Source organism: Camellia sinensis, chromosome 2, assembly GCF_055761805.1.
Source record: "Camellia sinensis isolate YWXY chromosome 2, ASM5576180v1, whole genome shotgun sequence".
Classification (NCBI taxonomy): domain Eukaryota; kingdom Viridiplantae; phylum Streptophyta; class Magnoliopsida; order Ericales; family Theaceae; genus Camellia; species Camellia sinensis.
Window position 1 is genome coordinate 148,097,835 of NC_138962.1, and position 25,645 is coordinate 148,123,479.

Sequence of the window (25,645 nt, forward strand, 5' to 3'; positions counted from 1 at the left end):
TTATAATTAAATTATGATCAATTAAGTTTCATGTGCATGGAATACAGAACTTAATTATATATGTCTAACTTTTAAATTCATCTATGATTGGTACTGTATTAATATATTTATATTTTGGATATTTATTATAATTTTATGATTTGTATGATTTTCATTATCATAAATAATTAAAAAATAAAATAAACATTTTATGCATTAAAATAACAAATATGTTTTTGAGTTTTTGTTTTTAAATTTTTTTAAACATTTTGTTTAAATCAAATATGTTTGCAATTTTTATTTTTTAAAAAAATAAACAAAAGCTAGTTTATAATTTTTTTATAAACATATACAAAACCGTAGATATTAGTAAACGCTAACTTATCTTTCACCGATAACGATATGATAAGGAAGTTGAGCATTACATAATTAAGTTTCTGACAAATCAAAAATTAATACATAACCTCTAATGTCATTGTAAGTAAAATTATACGACTTAAATTGTGAGTCTGAATATTTTTTCTTATAAAATTATAGTTTCTTTCTAGGTGAAAATACTATTTTATTTGGACAAACAACAATAAAAGTGGACATGTATGTTTTCTATTTTCTTTTTCTTTTTCTTTATTGAATTCAAATTAACAATTTAATTTATAAAATTTATAAAAAGTAATTTTGATTTTTTATCAAATCTCACTACTTTTAAAGAGAATCAAAACATGGGTTTAAATTTTTTTGTTTGTCACTATTCTATTTTATTTTAATTTTTTTGGGAGAGGAATTACTTATCTGTTGATAGAAAAAAAATAAATCACACAAACATGGAGGGATGCAAGTGAGACTTGCACCTCACAACTTTTCACTTGCACCCCACCACAAAATCACTTGTTGTAATTTTTTTCTCTACTCCGCTATTAAGTAATTGCCCCCCCCCCCCCTTCCTTTGTTTTTCCCTCACATTTTTTATCAATTTAATCATCCAACAAACTAATGAGAGAACTCTTTTTTTCTTTTTTCTATTTTTTTTTTAGCAAAAATTTCAGTCCAATCAAACTGTAAGAGAGAAATTTTCTCTTAAAATTAATGAGGTGAGTGATTCATTATCATTTTTTGGTTTTCTCTTAAAATTAAGATTAGTGTTTTAATCTTAATTTATTTATTTTGATTGAACTTTAAAATTTTTATAAGACTTACAAATGTTTTCTATTTTTTCATACTCCAAAATGCCCCCACACTATCAAACACCAACCTCCTCTTACATGACCATTTGTAATCTACAGAACCTAGTACCCAACCGTTTCACTTTTACCCAATTGTTGGGATTTTTGGTGATAAATTCCGTTTGTTGTGCTGCTCACATAATGAAAAGTTATCTAGTAGGTTCATCATACCTTGTCGTCGTATGCCTGTATTTTAACAAGAGAATACCTAATCATTTTGTCTAAAACATAGAAGAAAAAGTAAAAAACATTAATTACATGACTCAATACAATTGTAAGGACACACCCCGTCACATATAAAGTGAACCTATTTGATAATTTCTTGGATGAGACACTTGCTGCCTTTCTGCTCTTCAATTGGCAATAGTGTCTCTTGACCACCACTGCCACAATCCACCTTCAAAACTTTTACACAGATAATGACTTGAAATATTTCATCTCATAAGAATATCTATTCATCACTTAGCACAATTACATTCTTTCTTGAATTACTTCACACAAATCACCTTAACCTCAACTGCTTCTACACTCACAAATTATAGTACAACCACACCAACCAAAACAATTAAAAGATGAGTTTAAATTTTTTTTTTCCCCTTACCAAATTTCACCACTTTTAAAGACAATCAAAACATGAGTTTAAACTTTTTTTTGTTTGTCACTATTTTTCTTTTTCTTTTTCTTTTTTTTTTTTGGGGGGGGGGGGGGGAGAATTATTTATCAGTTGGACATAAAAAACAAATCACACAAATATGAAATTTTTTACTTGTACTCCACCACAAAATCACTTATATCCTCTATATTTTTGTAATTTTTTCTCTACTCCACTGTTAAGTAATTTCATTTTTTTTTTCCTCACATTTTTTATTGCTTTATTCATCCAACAAACTAACAAGAACTATTTTTTTCTATTTTTTCTTTTAGCAAAAATTTCAAGGGTAAACTACTAATAGGTCCTAATAGTTGGACTTAATTCCCATCAAGTCCCACTGAAAATAAGTCTTGATAAAATTGTCGCTAAAAATAATTTTTTGTGACAATTTTTTATATATGTCACTAAAAATTGACAATTAGTGACTTTTTTTTGTCATGATTTTTATAAATTGTGGGTAAAACTTACCATTAGTGACTTTTTTTATGATAAATTTTTTTCATAAGATCTATTAGACAATAAGTCCACTTATTAGGACCTATACGCAAGTACCCCAAATTTCAATCCAAACAAACTGTAAGAGAAAAATTTTCTCTTAAAATTAATGAGGTGGGTGATTCATTATTCTTTTTTGGTTTTTTCTCTTAAAATTAAGATTAGTGTTTTAATCTTAAATATTTATTTTGATTGAACTTCAAAAACACATTATTTTTCATTATCAGAAATATAAGAATGTTATGGGTTGATGAAAAAAAAAATTTACTTCTAATTTTTTTCACTAAACTACTTTAAAGTGAAGACTTACGAATGTTTTCTATTTTTTCATAGGGCCAGGCTTCTCTCCATTCCTAGATCTAACTGGAACGTGTTGTTAGGCTTGTGGGGGCCCATTATGGGTCATGTTTTAATGATTCGAACAATTTAATATGTGAAGCTCGTCGAGTACTTTATTCTTGTAAAAGATCACGTTGATCGGATATCGATAGCTACTTGATTGGTTTAGATTTCTGCCAATGGTAAATATAATTTTCAAAATAAATTGTTGACAAAAATCTGATCCGATTAAATAACTATCGATATCTGATCAACGTAATTTTTTATAGGAATAAAGTACTCAATGAGCTCTACACATTGAACGATTTTGATTTTCAAAACAAGACCCGTGGTGGACCCACGAGCCCAACAACACCGTTGGAGCCCAACAGCGAAATGGTCTGACCTTTTTTAATATGCACAGCTTGTTACCCAACCATTTTACTTTTACCCAACTGTTGTGATTTTTGGTAATAAATTTCATTCGTTGTGCTACCCACCGAACGAGAAGTTATTTGGCAGGTCCGTTCTACCATGTCGCTGTATACCTATATTATAACAAGAGAACACCTAATCACTTTGTCTAAAACATAAGAGAAAAAGTAAAAAACATTAATTACATGACTCGATACAATTGCAAGGACACACCACGTCACATATAGAGTGAAGCTATTTGATAATTTCTCGAATGTGACACTTGTTGCCTTTTTGCTCTTCAATTGGCAATAGTGCCTCTTGGCTACCATTGTCTCAGTCATTCTTTAAAACTTTTGCACAAATAGTGACTTGAAATATTTAATCGATAATGACTTGAAATATTTCATCTCATAAGAACTTCCATTCATCACCTAGCACAATTACATTCTTTTCTGAATTACTTCACACAAATCAAAATTCACAAATCACCTTAGCCCCAGCTGCTTCACCTCGAACAATAAGAGATACCTACACTCCTGAAATATAGTACAATCACACCAACCACACTACTTGAAAACTTTAAGTCACAATATTTATTACGCAGCCGAAACAATCTTTACATTAGCCTTACATATCTACTCTATCCTACACAATTGTTAACCACATTACACTCTAGGATTTAACTAACAATTCACGTAACATCTCCATATCCACTGAAATGATCTTATTCCAAAATTTAATTTACCCAAAAGCTATCACAATACTATTTTAAGTTCACATAGAACTCGTCACACTTCCTAACTATAATGTGGTACTCCTAATGAAAAAATTAACTCAAACCACTCTCATTCCTTGAAACCAATGCCATGCCACTAACTTCCAATTTGCAGCACCACTCCACACCACACTAATATTATAATGATCCACAAGATTAAACTTAAATTCGACAACTCCCGTAATACAACGAAAGCGCCGTAGGGATCGGTGGCTTCGATGGTGGGTCTGTTTGCAGCACGGGGGCAAAGCTAGGAGGGCACAACCAACACGTAGATTCTCTCGCCCAACTGCACAACGTCGCAAGAGGAGAAATTCACCAGTTATTCTCACTAGTCCGAGAGCTAAAAAGCGGTCTCGTCGGAGAGGAATTGGGGAACCGAAGGCTGGACTGCGGAAAAGGGGTGCCATTCAGGGCAATAAAGGTGAATTCATCAGTGGCGTCCGGACAAGAAACATTGTTCTGACTCCGAGAAAGACTCAGGTAACACTCTGTTGCGTGCCTTTGGACATGTGGAAGCCATTCCTTTAATTCTTCCATAATTTCACCCCAAAAGGCTTGTACAAATTTTATTAGCCCTCACAGTATGATCCTTATTCTACACTACCCTTATCTACCTCAGCATATCTCCCTAGCCATTTTTCTAAAAAGCTTTGTTCAAAAACCTCAGTTTCCTAAGTCCCAATCCTTCATCCTTTAAAGGAAGACATGCTAAATCTTAATAAGTTAGTAATACTTGAATTCATTCTCAATACAAATTGAGTAGTGATGTAGGAAGAAGAAAAATGAAGAAGGACAGAAGAATAAACCTGCAATTAGGGATGTGCAATTTACCCACCAATCCACCAACCCACCCTAACCCAACCCAACCCAACCCAACCGGCTACCCGCAGTTTGAGAAAGGTTATTCTCTTGAAAGTATCAGTATTGACATGTTGGATAGGGATAGAGCTCATCTATTGCAGTACCTATGCAGCTATGCTACTTAAAAACATTATTTATCCAACCTCCATTGGATACAAACCCTTAAGGGAGTTGTGTCTCTAGACTCTCTTCTCACTACTTCAATTACTAGGTCACAGTTTTGTTATGGCATTACAAAACTAGTTATCAAGGACAAAAGGACCATGACAAATATACATACTATGGGTATTAAGCTCCTGAAGGGTTTCTGTGAATGGTGTAATTATTTTGATTATGTTAGATTTACACTGGGTTCATTGAAAAAGTGTTGTAGGTGTAAAAAGGATGCGGAAAAAATGTTCATCATTTAATCTTACATTGGCATGTTGGTGGCAGTGATGATGCCAAGAATCTGCTATAGAGTTGATTGGGTGCTGGCAGAGGGGTTGCCTAAGGCGGAATATGAGGTTGTGGTAGTTAGCTCCTTCATGTCTCATGGGGTGCTTGTGGAGTGAGAGACAATAGAATTTTGAGGGAGATGAGGCATTGTTTCATGAGAGTAATTTGGACAGTTTTATTATCTTTTGGTCCAAAGAGTTCTTTCCCTTTGTTGGATTCTTGTCTTGAATTTTTGGGCAAATGTGTCTATTTGTAAATTATATTGGTTTTATATCTTTTGGATTCTTGTAGATTTATTTTTTGGTACTTCTATATACCTCATTTGCACATGGGATGTCCTCCACTTTTTTGTTTCTATTTTGTTAATCTTTGCTTTTTTAAAAAGTAGTCTTAACTATTCTTTTTATGTGTTGATAAAACAGAAATTATGAACCAGTTTGATTTTAAGCTGATCATTCTGTTACTTTTTAAGTGGTAATCATATTCCTTTTCTATTTGTAATTGAGCCCCTTTTATGTGTTACAAATATTTTGCACTTGTGTCCTTGCTATGCTCCAACATTGATTAAATGTTTACCATTGTGTTATGCCATGTTTCCCACACGTGTCAAAATGCAGCTACACAGCCTGTAGCTTCTCTAAGGGTGCTACATACAAGCAGATTATCATAGCCTCATGAATTTGAGAATGAGATAATGTTACACTCATTTTTTATTTTTCATTCCTTCTTAAAGTCTGTTGTATTACTTGGCTCAATATCCATAGCTGAATATCTTCAGGTGAGAAGTTCGATGAAGCTAAAAATGCAGGAGCTGATCTGGTTGGTGGAGAGGAGTTGATAGGCCAGATAAAAGGAGGATTCATGGAATTTGATAAATTAATTGCTACTCCAGATATGATGCCCAAGGTCTGTTTTGTTTGATCAATATAGACTGCGTCTGGTTTATTTTTTTTTATGTGGATGCCAATAGAATCTCTGTTCTCCTGTTTAGACAAAGTGTTTAGGATAAATTCTGAGCAGAAAATTCAAATTTAAGTTTGGAGATTTCTCATTAGATGAAAAATCATCATCAACTTGGTTATAACATGTCCAGCAAAAGTATTCATATAGATTGTGAGATTTGTGCATTACCTATGATCAAAGTTTTGTATTTATTGTATTTTCTTCCTTTTTTTCCTCTCTTTCTGCAGCTATGCTTTCAGATACCAAATTTAGGATACGATTTGAGATCATTGTCATGAAAAGGTTTAGGCAATCTTAAAATAGTAATGCTGGGGATACCAAAATTTCTACCAAATGTCTCACATGGGTATGGGTCCCCCCATGAGTGTGGGGTCCACATGCATGTGAGTAAAACATTTGATAGAAATTTTGGGGCCTCTAGCAATTTTCATCTTAAAAACTTATGCAAAATCACTATTTGTTAGCTGATTTTTCGTTTCAAAGGACAAAAATGTAATTGAGGTGTGTCATAAACCTTTTCATATTAAAATTCAATCCAAACAGAAACTATGTGGATGTGTTGAAGGTTCTTATGCCTCAATGAAAAGGACTTAAACAGTCAACAGGTGCCAACTTAAAGGAAATTGAAATTAAAGGTAGAACGAGAGAGAAAGTTGTAATTACTGAAGGAAAGAATTGCAAAGAAGTTGGATCAAAAGAGGAATATTGGATTTGGCTTAACTTAGAATAGTAGGATTTATTCTTAATTAATTTGGTTCTTTCCTCTAGGTAAAAATACATATGCATAAATTAATGTGTTTGTATTGTCTGGAGATCATATTTCATATGCCGGACTTTATTTACATTTTCCTGTCCCATCAGTTTGCCCAACTAAGAAAGATTTTGGGTCCTCGTGGACTCATGCCAAATCCAAAAGCTGGTACTGTTACAACTAATTTACAATCTTTTTGTTTCATATATACAAATTGGGTATGTATGCATGTATGTCTACATTTACGTTCTAGTGGATATGTTTCCTGATGCCAGAATTCTGAGGTGAGATATTTTGTGTTAGATTTTCATTCATTAATGGTATAGCTTCTGTAAGTTGTGTTTCACCTACAATTACAAATGAGACTGAGGAAAAGCGATTTGTGAGAGAAGAAAAAAAAAATGTAGAAATGACTAAAAATTATTATGATCTTTGTATCATTGAAATTATTTTAGCCACTGCCAAGCTTCTGTACAAAGGTGGGTTTTTTGTGAGTGGTTAGTTACCCATTGGAGTTTTCGTAGTTGACAGCCTTAGGAGGAGAGCAAACATGACTACAAATTGGACTTGTCAGTGGACCACCTTGCCCTTTTTTAGGGCTACAGTGGAAGTTCAGTTCTTGCTATTGGCATTACTTGGCATGGCATAGGTGTGCAATTCGAAGGAAGGGTATTCCTTCTAGAAGGCAAGAGAAGACTCTCAGTTCTTGCTATACCTTGTTTGGAGGTCTTGTTTGGTTGGCTGAGTAAAAGGGAGAACTGTTTAACACTATCAGTTTTATTTTTTGTTCTGGTCTGTGTGTTTTCTTGTTGTTGTTGATACTGGAGACACTTTGCCTTCGTGTAAATGATTGTACACATATTTTACACAGTGAATGCAAGATTTATGTCCCTTAGGGGCCAACTAATACGATTTACTTATCATTATAAAAAAAATAAAAATAAAGGTCATCATCACGCTACGCTATCAACAATATATGAGTTCTCTGATGGCCTACACCCTTAAAATTTGCTGAAATGAAATGAATTCAGGTTGCATTTGTCTCAGGCCATAGAGGAATTCAAGACGGGCAAAGTTGAATACAGAGCAGATAAAACTGGGATCGTTCACTTACCCTTTGGAAAGTCAGATTTTTCTGAGGAAGATCTTCTTGTGAACTTGCTTGCTGCAGCAGTATGCTCTCTCTCTCTCTCTCTCTCATGTTTTGCGCTGTCTGAATTATATGTACTCAATTTCTGAACTGTATTTCCTTTTTATTTTTTTAATTAACATGACAGAAATCAGTAGAAACAAACAAGCCATCTGGTGCAAAAGGAGTATATTGGAAAAGTGCACATATATGCTCATCAATGGGGCCTTCCATTCGGTTAAATATAAGGGGAATGCTTGATTTCAAGCCTGCGACTTCGAATGTTTAAGGAAATCTAAATACACATGTAAATTATATCTTCTAAACTATTCAGGTAGCTTCTTGGTTTCCTCCACAGTGACTTGTGAATGTTTGAAAAGGGTAGGACACAGGCTGAGTTGAATATGATAGGGAGGTATTCAAATTCATGTTTGCATTTACAAAGAGCATTGCATTGGCTTCTTTATGCCAGTTGTATCAAAATCTTGTATTGGTGTCATGATTTTTTTTTGTGCACACAATAGGATGTTAGTAGGTTAGTAATAAGTTAGATTACAACAAAAGAGCTATGGTCGCTCGATCAACTTGGACCTTCAAACTCTAACCTTCTCACTATCCCAATGGACAGTTACATGGACTACTGAGCCAACTGTCTTATTCATGTTGGTATCATGATCAATTTTAGTAGATTTTGGCAACCCAATCATTGAAATTTTCACCTCAAGTTTAAGCTGCCTTTAAAAATTACAAACAGGAAAACATGTTTTAAAACTATGTAGCTATATTATCTATAGTATTGTATAATGCATACACTTGAGTTGGTGTAGTTTTGTCACGTTTTATGATGTTTTTCAAAATATCCCACAACATGATGACTTCCATGAGATCTAGACTGCTTCAATTTTCTCAGATGTAAATTGCTTTAGATAATTGTCATAGTTATTTTAAATTTTACATGTGTGTTTACATGTACTGTTAGGTACAAATGTGATGCATTTGTAATTTTATATTTAAATTTGTGGATGATTTGATGATAAATGAGTGGTTTGATAAATGAGAACACTGTTTAGTGACAGTTTGATAGATGAGAAAAATCATTTAGCAAGTTATTAGAAGGGTAATTCTAGTTGCATAACAATTTTATTTCATTACACAATTATTCTAAGGGTAAAATTCATTTTATTCACCCAATTCCCCAGTTGCTGTGGCCACTTTGGCTGCTGAAGCTGAGGTAGCAGAGGAAACTGAACAACTCCAAGAGGGTGTTGTGGAAAGTGGTGTTGTTGTTACCCCAACTAAGCCCAAGAAAGGCAAATCTGCATTGCCTCTCAAGAGTGACAGAGTATGTGTAATCTCATTCCTTATTTCCATCTCTCTTGAATTGTGGACACATTAGTGATTTAATTTATTGGGTTTCTTTGATTTTCACATTTAATTTAACTGTGATTGTAAAATTTTTAGTTTCAAGAATCTTGTACTTGAGTTGGGAATAGATTGTGCTAGTTAAGATCTACTTTAATTGGTATTTATTTTGTTTTTCTTGGATTGTGGATGTGTGTAGTGAATTACATATATAATTTTGTTTGATTTCTGTTTATTTGCAGTTTTAGTTATAGGAAACCAATATGAGAGATTGAAACCATGTATTGTGGGTGTATTACAGTAATTTATTTACTTGTTTTTGCTTGAGTTTTATCTTAATGATGACTTAAGCACTTCAATCCCTTAGAATCCTCCATTGTAGCGTCTGAAAAAGACTGTATGTCATGTTTTTGTTTCTTCGTTTCTTCATCTTTTGATTATCTACAAACTCTGGCTATATCTAGTGGTTTTGCCCTTTATTTATTTATTTAAGTTTGGCTATACAGGTTGTGGTTGCAGTTGAGTATTAGTTCATTCTCAAGTTTTGAGAACACCTTTTTTTGTCATAGTTCATGATCATTTGAGAAGAATGCCTTTTATATAATCGGGTCTTGAATATTAACAATAATTCTGCAATTTTATCTGAATTCTCAAATTATTCAACATGATTAAAAGTCCTTGTGTTTTAAATTATTATAAATTGTAAATTGTTAGAGAAAAAGGGTTAGAAGACCTCACATTTAAAAAATTCTTGACATATATTGCCTTTTTAAATCAGAAATTTGCTTTGCATGAATCCCGAACGCGATATTTATCACTGTTGTTGCTGGTCTTGTCTCCTCTTTGGTTTGTTTAAGTTGTCTACCCCCATACTTTCACATTCCTGTCTCCTAGTTTCACATTCATGTTGTTACTGCATTTTTAACTTACTCCTTATCCTCCTTTTGTTGGGATTATTAGAGAAGGTCTAAGAGATTCTTGGAAATTCAAAAATTGAGGGAAAACAAGAAAGAGTATCACTTAAAAACAGCAATATCATTGCTCAAGCAAATGGCAAGCACAAAGTTTGTCGAAACAGCTGAAGCTCATTTCCGTCTCAACATTGACCCAAAATACAATGATCAACCGCTGAGGGCAACAGTGAGTTTTCCCTGCATTTGATTAATTGTAATGAGAAATATGGTAGCAATCTCATGGACTACAATTAGTTTCTGCTGTTGTTCTAATTCTTTCATGATAGGTGAATTTACCCAAGGGAACTGGACTGACGGTTAGAGTGGCTGTTCTCACTCAAGGTAGCTACTATTTCTTTTTCTTGACTTCTTTAATAAGTAATGTTCTGTCAGGAAAATGCATCAAATGGGTGCAACCATGTACACAGGATAGGATGTAGATGTATATTAGCAAGCAAAACAAGCCTGTAGGCTGTAGACTCATTCCACCCAAATTCTGAACAGAAAAATCAATATGGAAGGAGGATTTTCCCTAATCCCTGCTAACCAAATATGGGGATCTCACATCAGCATGTTTTAATGCCAGATCAGGTAATTCCAGTCCTTCAAAAGATTGTCTATGCCACTCCATCCAAATACAAGCATGGAGGAGCTGTTGGAAATTGCGTACCTAGGCTAGGCGTAAAGGAATTTAAAATTTATTTTGATTCTCAATCCCCATGATTATATTTGTGATATATATGAAACATAGATACAAACATCCATAGAAATAGTTTGAACAACACCTCGAACACAAAATTCAATTCCTTGCTTGATTTTTGAGTTCACTCCAATTCAAAAGTAGTTCAAGCATCCGACCTCTAAAAGTCTTATAACAAAGGCATTGTCAAGCTCACAAGTATTATAGAGAGACAATGAGAGGCAGATGTCAATCTCTGGAGTGCTAGCTCTTATAAGGACCAAGTCTATCTTGTCCCACAAGGATTGATGATCTTCCTGATCTTATAACAAAGATGTTTTTTCTTGTTTTTTGATAAGTATGTTACAATGAACAAGTTTTATCACAATTAACTCTTAATTGCAATAATCTCAGTAATTAGCTCATGTTTTCAAAAAGCGGTGTTACGTAACGGTTGCAGCCGTTATGTAATGGTTGCGGTGGTAAGCGCTACCTGTTACACCTGCTTTTGCGGTGTGACGGAAATTCACGTGTAACCAAGGTTTTGAAAAGCGATTGCGGTCGCCGTAACGGTGGCGGTGGCGCGGTTGCGGTTCCAGGGTGTAAAGGCCGTAGTATAACGGTTGCAGCAACCGGAATCGTGAATTTTTTTATTTTTTACATAATTTGAAAAAAACTTACCGCTACACATTTTTTTCCATGATCATATTTATTGGGTTTAAAATAAATATTGATCAATTTTTGTAAATTTTTAAGTATGATCTAATATATTTCATATTTTTAAATCACTATAAACCGAGTTTTTTACATTTTATTTTAATAATTGATGACTTTATATTATACAAAAAATCAATTACTAACTATTATATATAAGATAAACAATGACAAAAGTAAGAGAATAAATAAGAGCCTAAATATATATATATATTTTAACCAAACCAAATAGATAATGACCACACTTATTATTATTATTATTATTATTATTATTATTATTATTACTATTATTATTATTATTATTATTATTATTTTCAAACAATATATAGATAGACACATAAACAAAATGGTTGAGTAATAGCAGCTGAATAGAATAGCATAGGTCTTACAGTTTCAACAAATCAATAACATGTTCTTCATCTTTCCTCTTCTCTCACTCTATCTCTTACTTCTCCATCTTCTCTCTTTATCTTCCCTCTTCTCTCTATCCCTCTTCCCTCATTTTTAGCTTTTTTTTTTGTGTTTTTTCAAAAGATGCAGTTTGGAACCATTACGTAACGGTGCGTAACAGACCGTTACGGTATCGTTACGACTGCCATGACAGCCGCTACAGCCGACACAACTGTGAATCTCAATCACACTACAAAAACGGTCGTAATGGGTGGCGGTAACCACCACAACCGTTACCGTAACGATTGCGGCCGCTTTTTAAAACCTTATGTGTAACTGTTGTTTCGGTGTTACGTAACGGGTGGTACTGTAATGGCTTGTTGCACACTGTTACAATATTCTGAATAGTTTCTTTTCCAAAAAAAAAAAAAAAAATCTTACAAAAAAAGAATGAATACTCAAGTGACTCAAGTCCAAAGATAAAATCTTGTATGAATTTTTTTTTCTTTATAATTTATTTTTTATTTTTTATTTCATTATATTAGCATGTAAAATAAAAATATATAAACAGTGGTTGTATTTATTTTTATAATCATTTCATTTAATAGTTAATTGTAAATATTTTTTATTTTGTTACTATAATGTGTTGTCTAAAAAATGTCTTTAAAAAAAATCTCAAAAATAATTTTTGCTTATGGCACAATTTTTATTTTTATAATCATTTCATTTAATACTTAATTGTAAATAATTTTATTTAGTTAGCTATAAAGTGTTGTCTAAAAAAAATATCTTTAAAAACAAAATATTAGCTCAAAAATAATTTTTGTTTATGGCACAATTTTTATTTTTATAATCATTTCATTTAATACTTAATTGTAAATAGTTTTTTTTAGTTAGCTGTAAAGTGTTGTCTAAAAAAATATCTTTTAAAAAAAAATCATTAACTCAAAAATAATTTTTGTTTATGGCACAATTTTATTTATTTATTTATTATAATCATTTCATTTAATAATTGTAAATATTTTTTATTTATTTAATTCAGGTATTCATCAAAAATAATTTTATAGACATTTAAAATCAATTATTCTTGAAGTCATTAACTATTGAAATAAAATGTAAAAGTCTCTTTTTATAGTGATTTAAAAATATGAAATATATTGGATTATACTTAAAAACTAACAAAAATTGATCAAAATCTATTTTAAACCCTAATAAATTTTATTTTGAAAAAAAAATATGCGTATCAGTAAGTTTTTTTCAAATTGTGTGAAAAATTAAAAAATTCATGATTCTGGTTACCGCAATCGTTACTCTACGGCCTTTACACTCCGCAATTGCAACTGTTACGGTGACTGCGACCGCTTTTCGAAACTCTTAATTATTTTAAATCCCTGATTAACACTTAATTTGGATTAACTCTTTTCATTCCATTATATTACATGTTGTCCTTATTGTGTGTAAAATTTTAGGTTCAAACTTATCTGTGTAGTAGAAATAATATAAATTCTTGATATTTATTATGAACAAGGTTTGGAAAAGCGGTTGCGGTCGCCGTAACGGTGGCGGTGGTGCGGTTGCGGTTGCGGGGTGTAAAGGGCGTAGCGTAACGGTTGCAATAACCGGAACCGTGAATTTTTTTATTTTTTACACAATTTGAAAAAAACTTATCGGTACGTATATTTTTTTCCATGATCATATTTATTGGGTTTAAAATAAATATTGATCAATTTTTGTAAATTTTTAAGTATGATCCAATATATTTCATATTTTTAAATCACTATAAGATTACCTGAGTTTTTTACATTTTATTTTAATAATTAATGACTTTATATTATACAAAAAATCAATCACTAACTATTATATATAAGATAAACAATGACAAAAGTAAGAGAGTAAATAAGAGCCTAAATATATATATATATATACATATTTTAACCAAGCCAAATAGATAATGACCACATTTATTATTATTATTATTATTATTATTATTATTATTATTATTATTATTATTATTATTATTTTCAAACAATATATAGATAGACACACACAAACAAAATAGTTGAGTGATAGCAGCTGAATAGAATAGCATAGGTTTTATTGTTTTAATAAATCAATAACATGTTCTTCATCTTTCCTCTTCTCTCTCTCTCTCTCTATCTCTTGCTCCTCCATATTCTCTCTTTATCTTCCCTCTTCTCTCTATCCCTCTTCCCTCATTTTTAGCTTCTTTTTTTTTTTGTGTTTTTTTCGAAAGATGCAGTTCGAAACCGTTACGTAACGGTGCGTAACAAGCCGTTACGGTTGTTACGGTACCGTTACAACTGCTACGGCAGCCGCTACGGCCGATACACCTGTGAATCTCAATCACACTACAAAAGCGGCCGTAATGGGTGACGGTAGCTACCACAACCATTACGTAACGGTTGCGGCCGCTTTTTAAAACCTTGATTATGAATTTTAAATGTCCCATGGAACATTTCCTTGGGCTTCCACAAATTGTGAGTGACAACAAGCAACATATTATGAACATACCAGATATTATGAATATACAAAATGAGCCCTTCTAACAGTTAACATACATTCAATCCTTTCATCGTATAATGTCTCAAAAGGTCATTAGGACATTGAGGTTTGTCAAACCCCTAACTCCAGTGGCGGAGGGAAGTGAGGACCAAGGGGGTCACGTGCCCCCCCTGGATTTTGGGTTTTTTTTTTTTTTTTTTTTTTGCAAATATATAGAAAATATTTTAAATAAAAAAAAATTACAAAAATATTATTAGAGTGAAATGTCAATGACATTTTAAAAATTATGAGAATAATAATGGTTATTTTGATTGAAAATGAAGAGACTATTATAAACCATATTATCTATGAAAATTTTATAAAATTTTTTGAATATAACGGTGATGTCATTATTATTGACATGCAAGTATAATTAATCCTACTATAAAGATATGAAATTTATTAGATTGTTAGTTACATTTGACATGTGAGGTTCACTCTCTATGTGTTTATTTACTATTAGTTGGTGATATCACATACTAATGATGACGTGTTATTCCCATTATGTTGAATTTTTAATCACATTTTGTATAAAAAAATAATTTATCATTATATAATTTATTTTAAGAGATATCTATATTTTTTTATATTGTCCATGATACACTAGTTATAAATAACATTATTTTTTTTTATGTTTCTCAAAATCAATCGTAAAAACTTGCCTGAAATATTTTTGTAAAAAATTTTGATATTGTAATTAATAAGTGCCCCATCTAATTTGATTTTCTGGCTCCGCCACTACCTAACTCAATCATGTGTCTAATCTAATGCATATCAACTTGTATTGGTGAAATTAGAAACTCCTTCGTAATTATTACTTTGCCTTAACCAAGGTATTTCTCAAGTTATATCCTAAAAGATCACATATATTCTATCTCTTTACTTGAGAGTGATGGATCAATTCTTAAACATTCCCGTGCCTCCATGGGTGTCTCGCTAAGTCCTATCTATATAGGTTCATATTTCGTTGTTAGAATATAAACATGTCGTATTGTCAAAACTTAGCAATGCACACAGGATAATCATGATGTTCTCAGTCTAAGGATTGTACACACAACTGTAACATATAAGCGAACTAGATATGTTCCTGGGTGGTCACTTGTTCTCTAACAAACACACACACGGTTGTTTGATTGTTCCACACAAGTGACTTGAGACTACTCCCTCTTCCAATTGAACAAGCATAACACAGTGCTAGTCCATTTGGTTTGGATTACTAACATCCAAATAGTAATCGTATAACTAGGAACTTTTAAGAATAAAATACTGAGAAGTACATGTCTCTCAATTTTAACTCTTAAGACATAAATTCTGAACTTTAGTTGTAACGCCCTCAAAATAAACCCATTATATGTATATCATTGACATGCATTATTTAAAGAAAACAATTTATTCATTCATTCATCAGAGTATTACTAAATAAAAACATTACATGTAACATCAAATTAAATGCCCTATGGGCTTACATCTTTCCAAGCCATCACTTGGACACAAAATATGAGTTCTAACTCAAATACAAATAAAGCCCTAGGCTTGATTATTCATCAAATAAAAGCAAACAACTAAAGCTAGTCTTCAAAATCCAAATCCTTCCAAGCTAAGTCCTGGGAGGTAGCTTATCACCTGGACCTGAAAATGATGTTCCCATAAGGGTGAGCCACAGCCCAGTAGAAATATACTAAACCAAATATAAGCATTGAATAAAGCATTAGTATTTAATAGATGGTTAACCAAGATAATCAATTACATTACTATCCAGTCTCATGACACTAATGTCTAAAACACGTTTTACTTTCCAACATTATCAATCTGGCTCAGAACCTGGCCAAACTTACAACAGTGAACTATATATATCATATTCACATTCTTCCAATGTCAACAAACAATTGAGACTCAGGCTCAAATCAAAACACTTCATACTTCCAGTTTGATACACATTTTAGTGCTGTATCAATTAAACACTTCAATAAAAATAAGCACACATAAAAGTGATGCTAATGGAGTCCATCCCCTATCTCCTCCCAAACAAAAATCCGGTTTAGAGGTCCATCCCCTATCTTCCCCTAAACCGTGGAGTACATCCCCTATCTCCTCCCACACAAAACAATGTATGCACACACATAACATATACAACACACAATCAATACACATAATGTCTGTATTAATTCAGCAGTCAATATTGATGACTTAATCAATGATTAGTTTCAGTTATCCCTAATCCACATGCAGTGTCTACAACAAGCATGACTATCCTCCACCGATAGCCCACAACAGTTATTTCTAGATTTGGAAATAAATATACCATCAATTCAATAGGCGAGTGATTTACATTATCCAACTACACCATTTAACCAATAACTTTCCCAATTTCATGAATTTAACCAAATTCCCCAATTCCCTTAAATTAATTATACAAATTAATTAATTAACACAACTAGGGCTTCTCCCAAAATTATCAAAGTAACCCCAACATATCATTATACCAAAACTTAGAACAAAACTTATAAATTGGAGTAGGAAATCCCTACCTCGAAGAAAATAACCCGAATGGAGAAGACGGAGATGAAGACCAAAGACCCACGTGCTCCAAATCCCAAGTTTCTCAGATTAAAACAAAGCTCTCGCGAAGCTCTACCTTTCTTCCAAAGGAACTAGGGTAGAAGACCACCGGAAATAGATCAAATCTTGGAGAGAAGGTAAGAGTAGAGAGAGAAACTCTCAAGGGGCGGTTTTTAAAAGTTAAGAGATGAAAAGTAGGTCAAAAAGTGATCAGAAAAGTGAAATCACGGACTGATGTAGTCGACTCTACGCTCGAGCGTAGAAAGCCCCGCTCGAGCGTAAGACACAGAATCATGCTCGAGCGTGAAGAAAGCCGCTCGAGCGTCGATTGCACCCTTTCAGAAGTTTTGCAGGCGCTGCACCCGCTCGAGCGTCAAACACCCCGCTCGAGCGGAGGAGCAAAAACAAGGGATCACGCTCGAGCGTAAAAACTACCGCTCGAGCGGAAGAACTGCAGAGAAAAAATACTGGGAGATGGAAAATCCCGCTCGAGCGTCAAAATTCCCGCTCGAGCGGAGAAGCAACAACGAAGGGACCGCTCGAGCGTTAAAACTTCCGCTCGAGCGTGAAGGCCAAAATCTGGGCATCACCTATTGGCATCAAAATTCAACCAACCTGTACCAGACCCGTCCAACACAACCTATACCTCAAATACAAAGAGATTAAAGGACAACAACAACCAATAAATAATGACAGGATCTACGGAGCCTAAGTCCGGATACAATAATCTAAAGAGAAAAGACCGGGGTCGCTATAACCTCCCCCCCTTAAAAGAATTTCGTCCCCGAAATTAAGCACAAGGTTTTTAAAAAAAACAAGTTTTCTCAAATTCCAACAATATGTTAACTCAATAATAAACAACTTGACCCAACACCGGCCATTCCATCTCTTAACTAAGAGGCATGCCACAATATGCAAAACAAACATATATTTCAACCTGCATTAACACTATGCAATTTTCTTTCAATTTCAAGGATTTTCAATATATTCAACATATACAATGTTCCATTAAACTTCCATTTCGAGACAAGTTCCAAAATATTTCCATTAACCAAAACATTCACAATGTTTTACAGCTTAAGACATATATATAAAGCTCTAAAGTTCGACAATATTACAAAATCTACATACGAGATTACAAATCGATAAGCATGTCCGGATATTTTTCGCGGACTTCCAACTCACGTTCCCAAGTGGCTTCCTCCACACCATGATGTTTCCACAAAACTTTAACCAAAGGAATGGTCTTGCCTCGCAAGACTTGATCCCGCTTATCCAAAACTCTAACCGGTCTCTCCTCATACGAGACATCCTCGTCAACTACTAAATCGGTCCAATCCAATACATGTGATGGATCCGGTTCATACTTCCGAAGCATACTCACATGAAACACGTCATGTACTCCGGACAACTGCGGTGGTAAAGCTAAACGATAAGCAGCCTCGCCAATCCTCTCAAGGATCTCAAAAGGGCCAATAAATCGAGGGGACAACTTCCCGCTCTTCCCAAACCTCATCAATCCACGCCTTGGTGATATCTTCAGAAAAACATGATCACCCACCTCAAACATCAAAGGTCTCCTCCTACGGTCGGCATAAGATTTCTGACGACTCTGGGCTGTAACAAGTCTCTCACGGATAAGCTCAACTTTCTCCGTCGTTTCCCTCACTAATTCTGGACCCAACAAAGGTGCATCACCCACCTCGGCCCAGCAAACAGGAGATCTACATGGTCGGCCATACAAGGCCTCAAATGGTGCCATACCGATACTAGACTGGAAACTATTGTTATAGGCAAACTCCACCAAAGGCAAGTGCCTCTCCCACGACCCACCAAAGTCAAGAACACAACCCCGAAGCATATCCTCAAGGATCTGGATAGTACGCTCGGACTGCCCGTCAGTCTGAGGATGATAAGCTGTGCTAAAGGTCAACTTAGTGCCTAAGGCACTCTGCAAGCTCTGCCACAACCTGGCAGTAAAACGAGGATCTCTATCTGAAACGATCGTCACTGGAACCCCGTGTAACCTCACTATGTCCCGAATATATAAATCGGCCAGATGATCAACTGAATCTCTAACACGCATAGGAATAAAATGCGCCGACTTAGTCAACCGGTCCACAACTACCCAAATAGCATCACTACCCCGTTGAGTCCTCGGAAGACCCACAACGAAGTCCATAGTGACATGTTCCCACTTCCACTCGGCAATAGGCAAGGGTTGCAACAAACCCGCTGGCCTCTGATGTTCGGCCTTCACTTGCTGACAAGTAAGGCACTTAGATACGAAAACTGCCACATCTCTCTTCATACCCCGCCACCAGAATTGGCGACCCAAATCCCGATACATCTTAGTGCCTCCCGGATGCACCGCAAGGCGTGAATGATGGAACTCTCGGAGTACCTCCTCTCGACAAGACTCCGGCACAAACAGACGGTCTCGGTATCTCACACTCAGGTCGGGATACACCGTCAAACCTTTCTCAACCTTCCCACCAGAAATCTTCTCACGGAGGGATTCTACCTCAAGGTCGCCCCTCTGAGCCTCTAACACTCGAGTCACAAGTGTAGGCTGTGCAACAACAGAAAACAAGGCCGCAGCCTCAACAGATTCGCCCAGAAGGAAATTAAACTCTCCAAGTGCACCCAACATCTCCCATTCCCGGATGGCTATACCAGCTATGTCACCAACAGGTTTCCTGCTAAGGGCGTCTGCCACCACATTGGCCTTTCCCGGATGATAATGCAATTCAAAGTCATAATCCTCAATAAATTCCATCCACCTCCTCTGCCTCAAGTTCAAGTCTTTCTGTGTGAACAGATATTTCAGACTCTTATGATCCGAGAATACCTCGAACCTCTCACCGTAAAGATAATGTCTCCAAATCTTCAAGGCAAATATCACAGCTGATAACTCTAAATCATGCGTAGGGTAATTCTTCTCGTGAACTTTCAACTGACGTGAGCCATAGGCAACCACTTTCCCCTCTTGCATCAACACACAACCAAGACCCTCTCGTGAGGCGTCACAATAGACTGCATAACCCAACCCTCTCTCCGGAATAATCAAGACTGGAGCAGTGGTCAGTCTAACTTTCAACTCCTGGAACGACTTTTCACAAGTCTCACTCCAAGCAAATTTGACTCCCTTCCGAGTCAATCTAGTCAAAGGCGAAGCTAATCTGGAGAAATCTCTTACAAACCGGCGATAATACCCAGCTAATCCCAGAAAACTGCGGATCTCAAACACACTCTTAGGCTGTACCCAATCTTGCACTGCCTCTGTCTTGGATGTATCAACAGACACCCCTTCCCTAGAAACTACATGGCCTAAGAACTTCACCTCCTCTAGCCAGAACTCACACTTCCCAAACTTAGCATAAAGCTTATGGGCTCTAAGTAAATCAAGCACCACCCTCAAGTGTTCCTCGTGCTCTTCCTCTGAAGGTGAATAGATAAGGATGTCGTCCACGAAAACGACTACAAAACGATCTAAAAATTCCCGGAATATCCGGTTCATCAAATCCATAAATACTGCCGGTGCATTGGTGAGCCCAAATGGCATCACCAAAAACTCATAGTGGCCATACCGCGTACGGAATGCCGTCTTCGGAATATCCTCGTCCCTGACTCTCAACTGATGATAACCCGATCTCAAGTCTATCTTCGAGAAACAACGGGAACCCTTTAATTGATCGAACAGATCATCTATACGAGGCATAGGGTACTTATTCTTAACTGTAGCCCGATTCAATTTCCGATAATCTATACAAAGTCTCAAAGCACCACCTTTCTTTTTAACAAAGAGAGCCGGTGCCCCCCATGGTGAAACACTAGGACGTATAAAGCCCTTATCTAGCAACTCCTGGAGCTGAATCTTCAACTCAACTAACTCGGCTGGGACAAAACGACAAGGTGACATAGAAATCGGCGCCGTGCCGGGCATTAGGTCAATAGAGAATTCAATCTCTCGATGCGGTGGCAAACCAACAAGATCCTCGGGAAAAACGTCCGAGTACTCACAAACCACCCTTGGCAACACAACCTGGGTCTCATCATCCTCACCAATCGAAAGGTTGGCAAATAGACCACTAAGCTCACTCCGTCCTCGCGGAACATACCCTGATGGCAATACATTACCAACCCGGTCCCCCAGAAAATGAAAATACTCTCCGCTCACGGTACAACAAGTGACCCTCTGGCGGTAGCAATCAATAACTGCCCGGTATGACGATAGCCAGTCCATACCCAAAATAACATCGAAACCTCTCATAGGCATAACTACAAAGGAAAATGGGATTCTATGGTAATCAACTTCTATATCACAACCCCTAACACCGTGTTTCAAAATCAATTCACCCCCAAGAGGCGACACTACACAAATAGGAGATGCTAACTGTGCTAACTCCAACTCCAAAACAGATGCAAATGCAGCAGACACAAAGGAATGAGATGCACCCGTATCAATCAAAACATTAGCAACCGAGTTGCAAAACAAGAAAGTACCTCTCACAACAGATGGAGCCGGTACAAGATCCTGCGCGGTAACAGCATACACGCGCCCAGATGACCTCTGATCAACCTGCTCACCCCTAGGAGCATAAGATTGTTGCACCGACTGGGACGATGAAGCCCCCTGATTGGCCCTCGAGGCCTGACCCGACTGAGCTGGCTGCTGACCCTGAATCTGCCTCAAACCAGATGCACCAGGTGTGCCACCCAACTGCGGGCAATACCTCTTCATATGCCCTGGCTGTCCACACTGATAACACGAGAGTGGCTGGCCTCTCCCCTGACTCTGGCTCTGAGATCGAGCCGAAGATGATGCTGCTCTCTGCACTCCTCCCCTCTGAGGACAAACTGGAGACTTGTGGCCCAGCTGGCCACACTTGAAACAGGTAATGTCTCCCTGACTGCCTTTCCCCGAACTAGCACTCGGCACAGGAAAAGTCGATCTAGAAAAGCTACTCTGAGACTGTTGGGGATTAAAACCCTTCTGTCTCCTACCATCACTCTGACCATCCTGACTCCTCTTGGAGCCCTTCTGTCCTTCCTCCTCCTCCTGCATCATGATCTCCATATGGGCTGCAGCATCAACCATACGCCCATAATCCCGAATCATAGTTCCCCCAACTCGCAGCTTGAGGCCACGCCTCAACTTCCTCTCAAACTCAATACAACGGCGTTCCTCAGACGCCACCAATTCAGGTGCAAACCTGGATAAACTAGTAAATGCAGCCTCAAACTCGGCCACTGAAGAACTCGACTGCTTAAGCTGGCAGAACTGGTCTCTCAGCTTCTCCCTAACTGCTGGAGATAAGAACTTCTCCTGGAAAGCATTCACAAAAGCCTCCCATGTACCTCCTATACGCCCCTTAGTGAACTTCCACCACTGACCCGCATCCCCCTTCAACTGGAATGATGCCAAGGTCACCTTCAACCCCTCGTCTTCGATGCCAAGCATCTCAAACGTCTTCGTTGTCTGTTCGAGCCATTCGTCTGCCTTAAGCGGCTCTTTAGGATCACCCACAAATTCATCCGGATTAGACCGGAAGAACTCCCTCTTCAGAAAGGAAGGTCCTGCATCCGCAACAACAACCTGGGCTTGATTCTCAGCCCTAAGAATGCCTACTGACTCCCTGAATGCCCCTGCTATCTCTCGGGCTAAAGCGCCCATAGCCTGCTGGCCTATTGGCTCGGCCACATTGGCCTGGCCAATTCCCTCATGAACTGCCGGAATCTCCTCTGGCACCGGTACCTCCTGCCTACCCGGCCTACCACGCCTACCGCGTCCTCGTCCTCGCCCTGACATCCTAATAAAGGAAACAAACAAAGACGTTAGCACATTAATAAATGTGCCGAAACTAAACACTCGCATCCTAATGCATTGGACAAAAATAATTCATTCCACGTAAGCACATAACCACATAAGCACCTACGAATTTCATTCCTGGATAATAATAGTCCCGAAGCGTTACTATAGTTCCGGTTGGAAACAGCATTGATCAAGTGCCTTTCCAACAAGACTACTAGAAACTCAAGGGTCCAATTAACATCCTAGAAACTACGTTCCATACCCACATAATCACATAAACATGCTATCATATAAGCACATAACAGTACATCTAAGTCTCTATCAAGCGAGACGAACCCATTGTGATACTAATCACTTCCCACGTACCCAAAGTATTCGAACCCGGTACGCTCTGATACCAAGTTGTAACGCCCTCAAAATAAACCCATTATATGTATATCATTGACATGCATTATTTAAAGAAAACAATTTATTCATTCATTCATCAGAGTATTACTAAATAAAAACATTACATGTAACATCAAATTAAATGCCCTATGGGCTTACATCTTTCCAAGCCATCACTTGGACACAAAATATGAGTTCTAACTCAAATACAAATAAAGCCCTAGGCTTGATTATTCATCAAATAAAAGCAAACAACTAAAGCTAGTCTTCAAAATCCAAATCCTTCCAAGCTAAGTCCTGGGAGGTAGCTTATCACCTGGACCTGAAAATGATGTTCCCATAAGGGTGAGCCACAGCCCAGTAGAAATATACTAAACCAAATATAAGCATTGAATAAAGCATTAGTATTTAATAGATGGTTAACCAAGATAATCAATTACATTACTATCCAGTCTCATGACACTAATGTCTAAAACACGTTTTACTTTCCAACATTATCAATCTGGCTCAGAACCTGGCCAAACTTACAACAGTGAACTATATATATCATATTCACATTCTTCCAATGTCAACAAACAATTGAGACTCAGGCTCAAATCAAAACACTTCATACTTCCAGTTTGATACACATTTTAGTGTTGTATCAATTAAACACTTCAATAAAAATAAGCACACATAAAAGTGATGCTAATGGAGTCCATCCCCTATCTCCTCCCAAACAAAAATCCGGTTTAGAGGTCCATCCCCTATCTTCCCCTAAACCGTGGAGTACATCCCCTATCTCCTCCCACACAAAACAATGTATGCACACACATAACATATACAACACACAATCAATACACATAATGTCTGTATTAATTCAGCAGTCAATATTGATGACTTAATCAATGATTAGTTTCAGTTATCCCTAATCCACATGCAGTGTCTACAACAAGCATGACTATCCTCCACCGATAGCCCACAACAGTTATTTCTAGATTTGGAAATAAATATACCATCAATTCAATAGGCGAGTGATTTACATTATCCAACTACACCATTTAACCAATAACTTTCCCAATTTCATGAATTTAACCAAATTCCCCAATTCCCTTAAATTAATTATACAAATTAATTAATTAACACAACTAGGGCTTCTCCCAAAATTATCAAAGTAACCCCAACATATCATTATACCAAAACTTAGAACAAAACTTATAAATTGGAGTAGGAAATCCCTACCTCGAAGAAAATAACCCGAATGGAGAAGACGGAGATGAAGACCAAAGACCCACGTGCTCCAAATCCCAAGTTTCTCAGATTAAAACAAAGCTCTCGCGAAGCTCTACCTTTCTTCCAAAGGAACTAGGGTAGAAGACCACCGGAAATAGATCAAATCTTGGAGAGAAGGTAAGAGTAGAGAGAGAAACTCTCAAGGGGCGGTTTTTAAAAGTTAAGAGATGAAAAGTAGGTCAAAAAGTGATCAGAAAAGTGAAATCACGGACTGATGTAGTCGACTCTACGCTCGAGCGTAGAAAGCCCCGCTCGAGCGTAAGACACAGAATCATGCTCGAGCGTGAAGAAAGCCGCTCGAGCGTCGATTGCACCCTTTCAGAAGTTTTGCAGGCGCTGCACCCGCTCGAGCGTCAAACACCCCGCTCGAGCGGAGGAGCAAAAACAAGGGATCACGCTCGAGCGTAAAAACTACCGCTCGAGCGGAAGAACTGCAGAGAAAAAATACTGGGAGATGGAAAATCCCGCTCGAGCGTCAAAATTCCCGCTCGAGCGGAGAAGCAACAACGAAGGGACCGCTCGAGCGTTAAAACTTCCGCTCGAGCGTGAAGGCCAAAATCTGGGCATCACCTATTGGCATCAAAATTCAACCAACCTGTACCAGACCCGTCCAACACAACCTATACCTCAAATACAAAGAGATTAAAGGACAACAACAACCAATAAATAATGACAGGATCTACGGAGCCTAAGTCCGGATACAATAATCTAAAGAGAAAAGACCGGGGTCGCTATATTAATTGTATGGACTTACAATGTAAACAATAGCACAAAAAAGATAGTATGATAAAAATAAAACTTTTCCCTTTATTAATTAAATGACATGGGGCTTTTAGGGCATACCACTAATAGGAGCCCACCATCCATCAATGTTTAACGCTTATACTCACTTGACAACCACTCTGAGTTGTTAGCTCTGGTAAGGTATATCCTAAATAATGAAAACAAAAG

General features: G+C 36.5%; 1 protein-coding gene and 1 pseudogene across 2 annotated transcripts in view; both read left to right on the forward strand.

Annotated features, from left to right (window-relative positions):
- The window catches only part of LOC114311196 (large ribosomal subunit protein uL1c-like), a 70,205-nt pseudogene that overhangs the window by 37,623 nt on the left and 6,937 nt on the right, over nt 1-25,645 (forward strand). Inside the window, exons 4-9 of the transcript XR_014361783.1 lie at nt 5,937-6,064; nt 6,983-7,061; nt 7,915-8,045; nt 8,150-9,343; nt 10,324-10,503; nt 10,604-10,658. The product of XR_014361783.1 is annotated as a large ribosomal subunit protein uL1c-like (transcript). The remainder of the gene's footprint in view (nt 1-5,936; nt 6,065-6,982; nt 7,062-7,914; nt 8,046-8,149; nt 9,344-10,323; nt 10,504-10,603; nt 10,659-25,645) is intronic.
- On the forward strand, nt 9,055-10,756 carry LOC145819141 (large ribosomal subunit protein uL1c-like). Its single transcript, XM_082913100.1, has 5 exons — nt 9,055-9,106; nt 9,201-9,343; nt 10,324-10,503; nt 10,604-10,658; nt 10,710-10,756. Exons 1-5 carry the CDS (start codon nt 9,055-9,057, stop codon nt 10,754-10,756), a joined length of 477 nt encoding a protein of 158 aa, XP_082769226.1.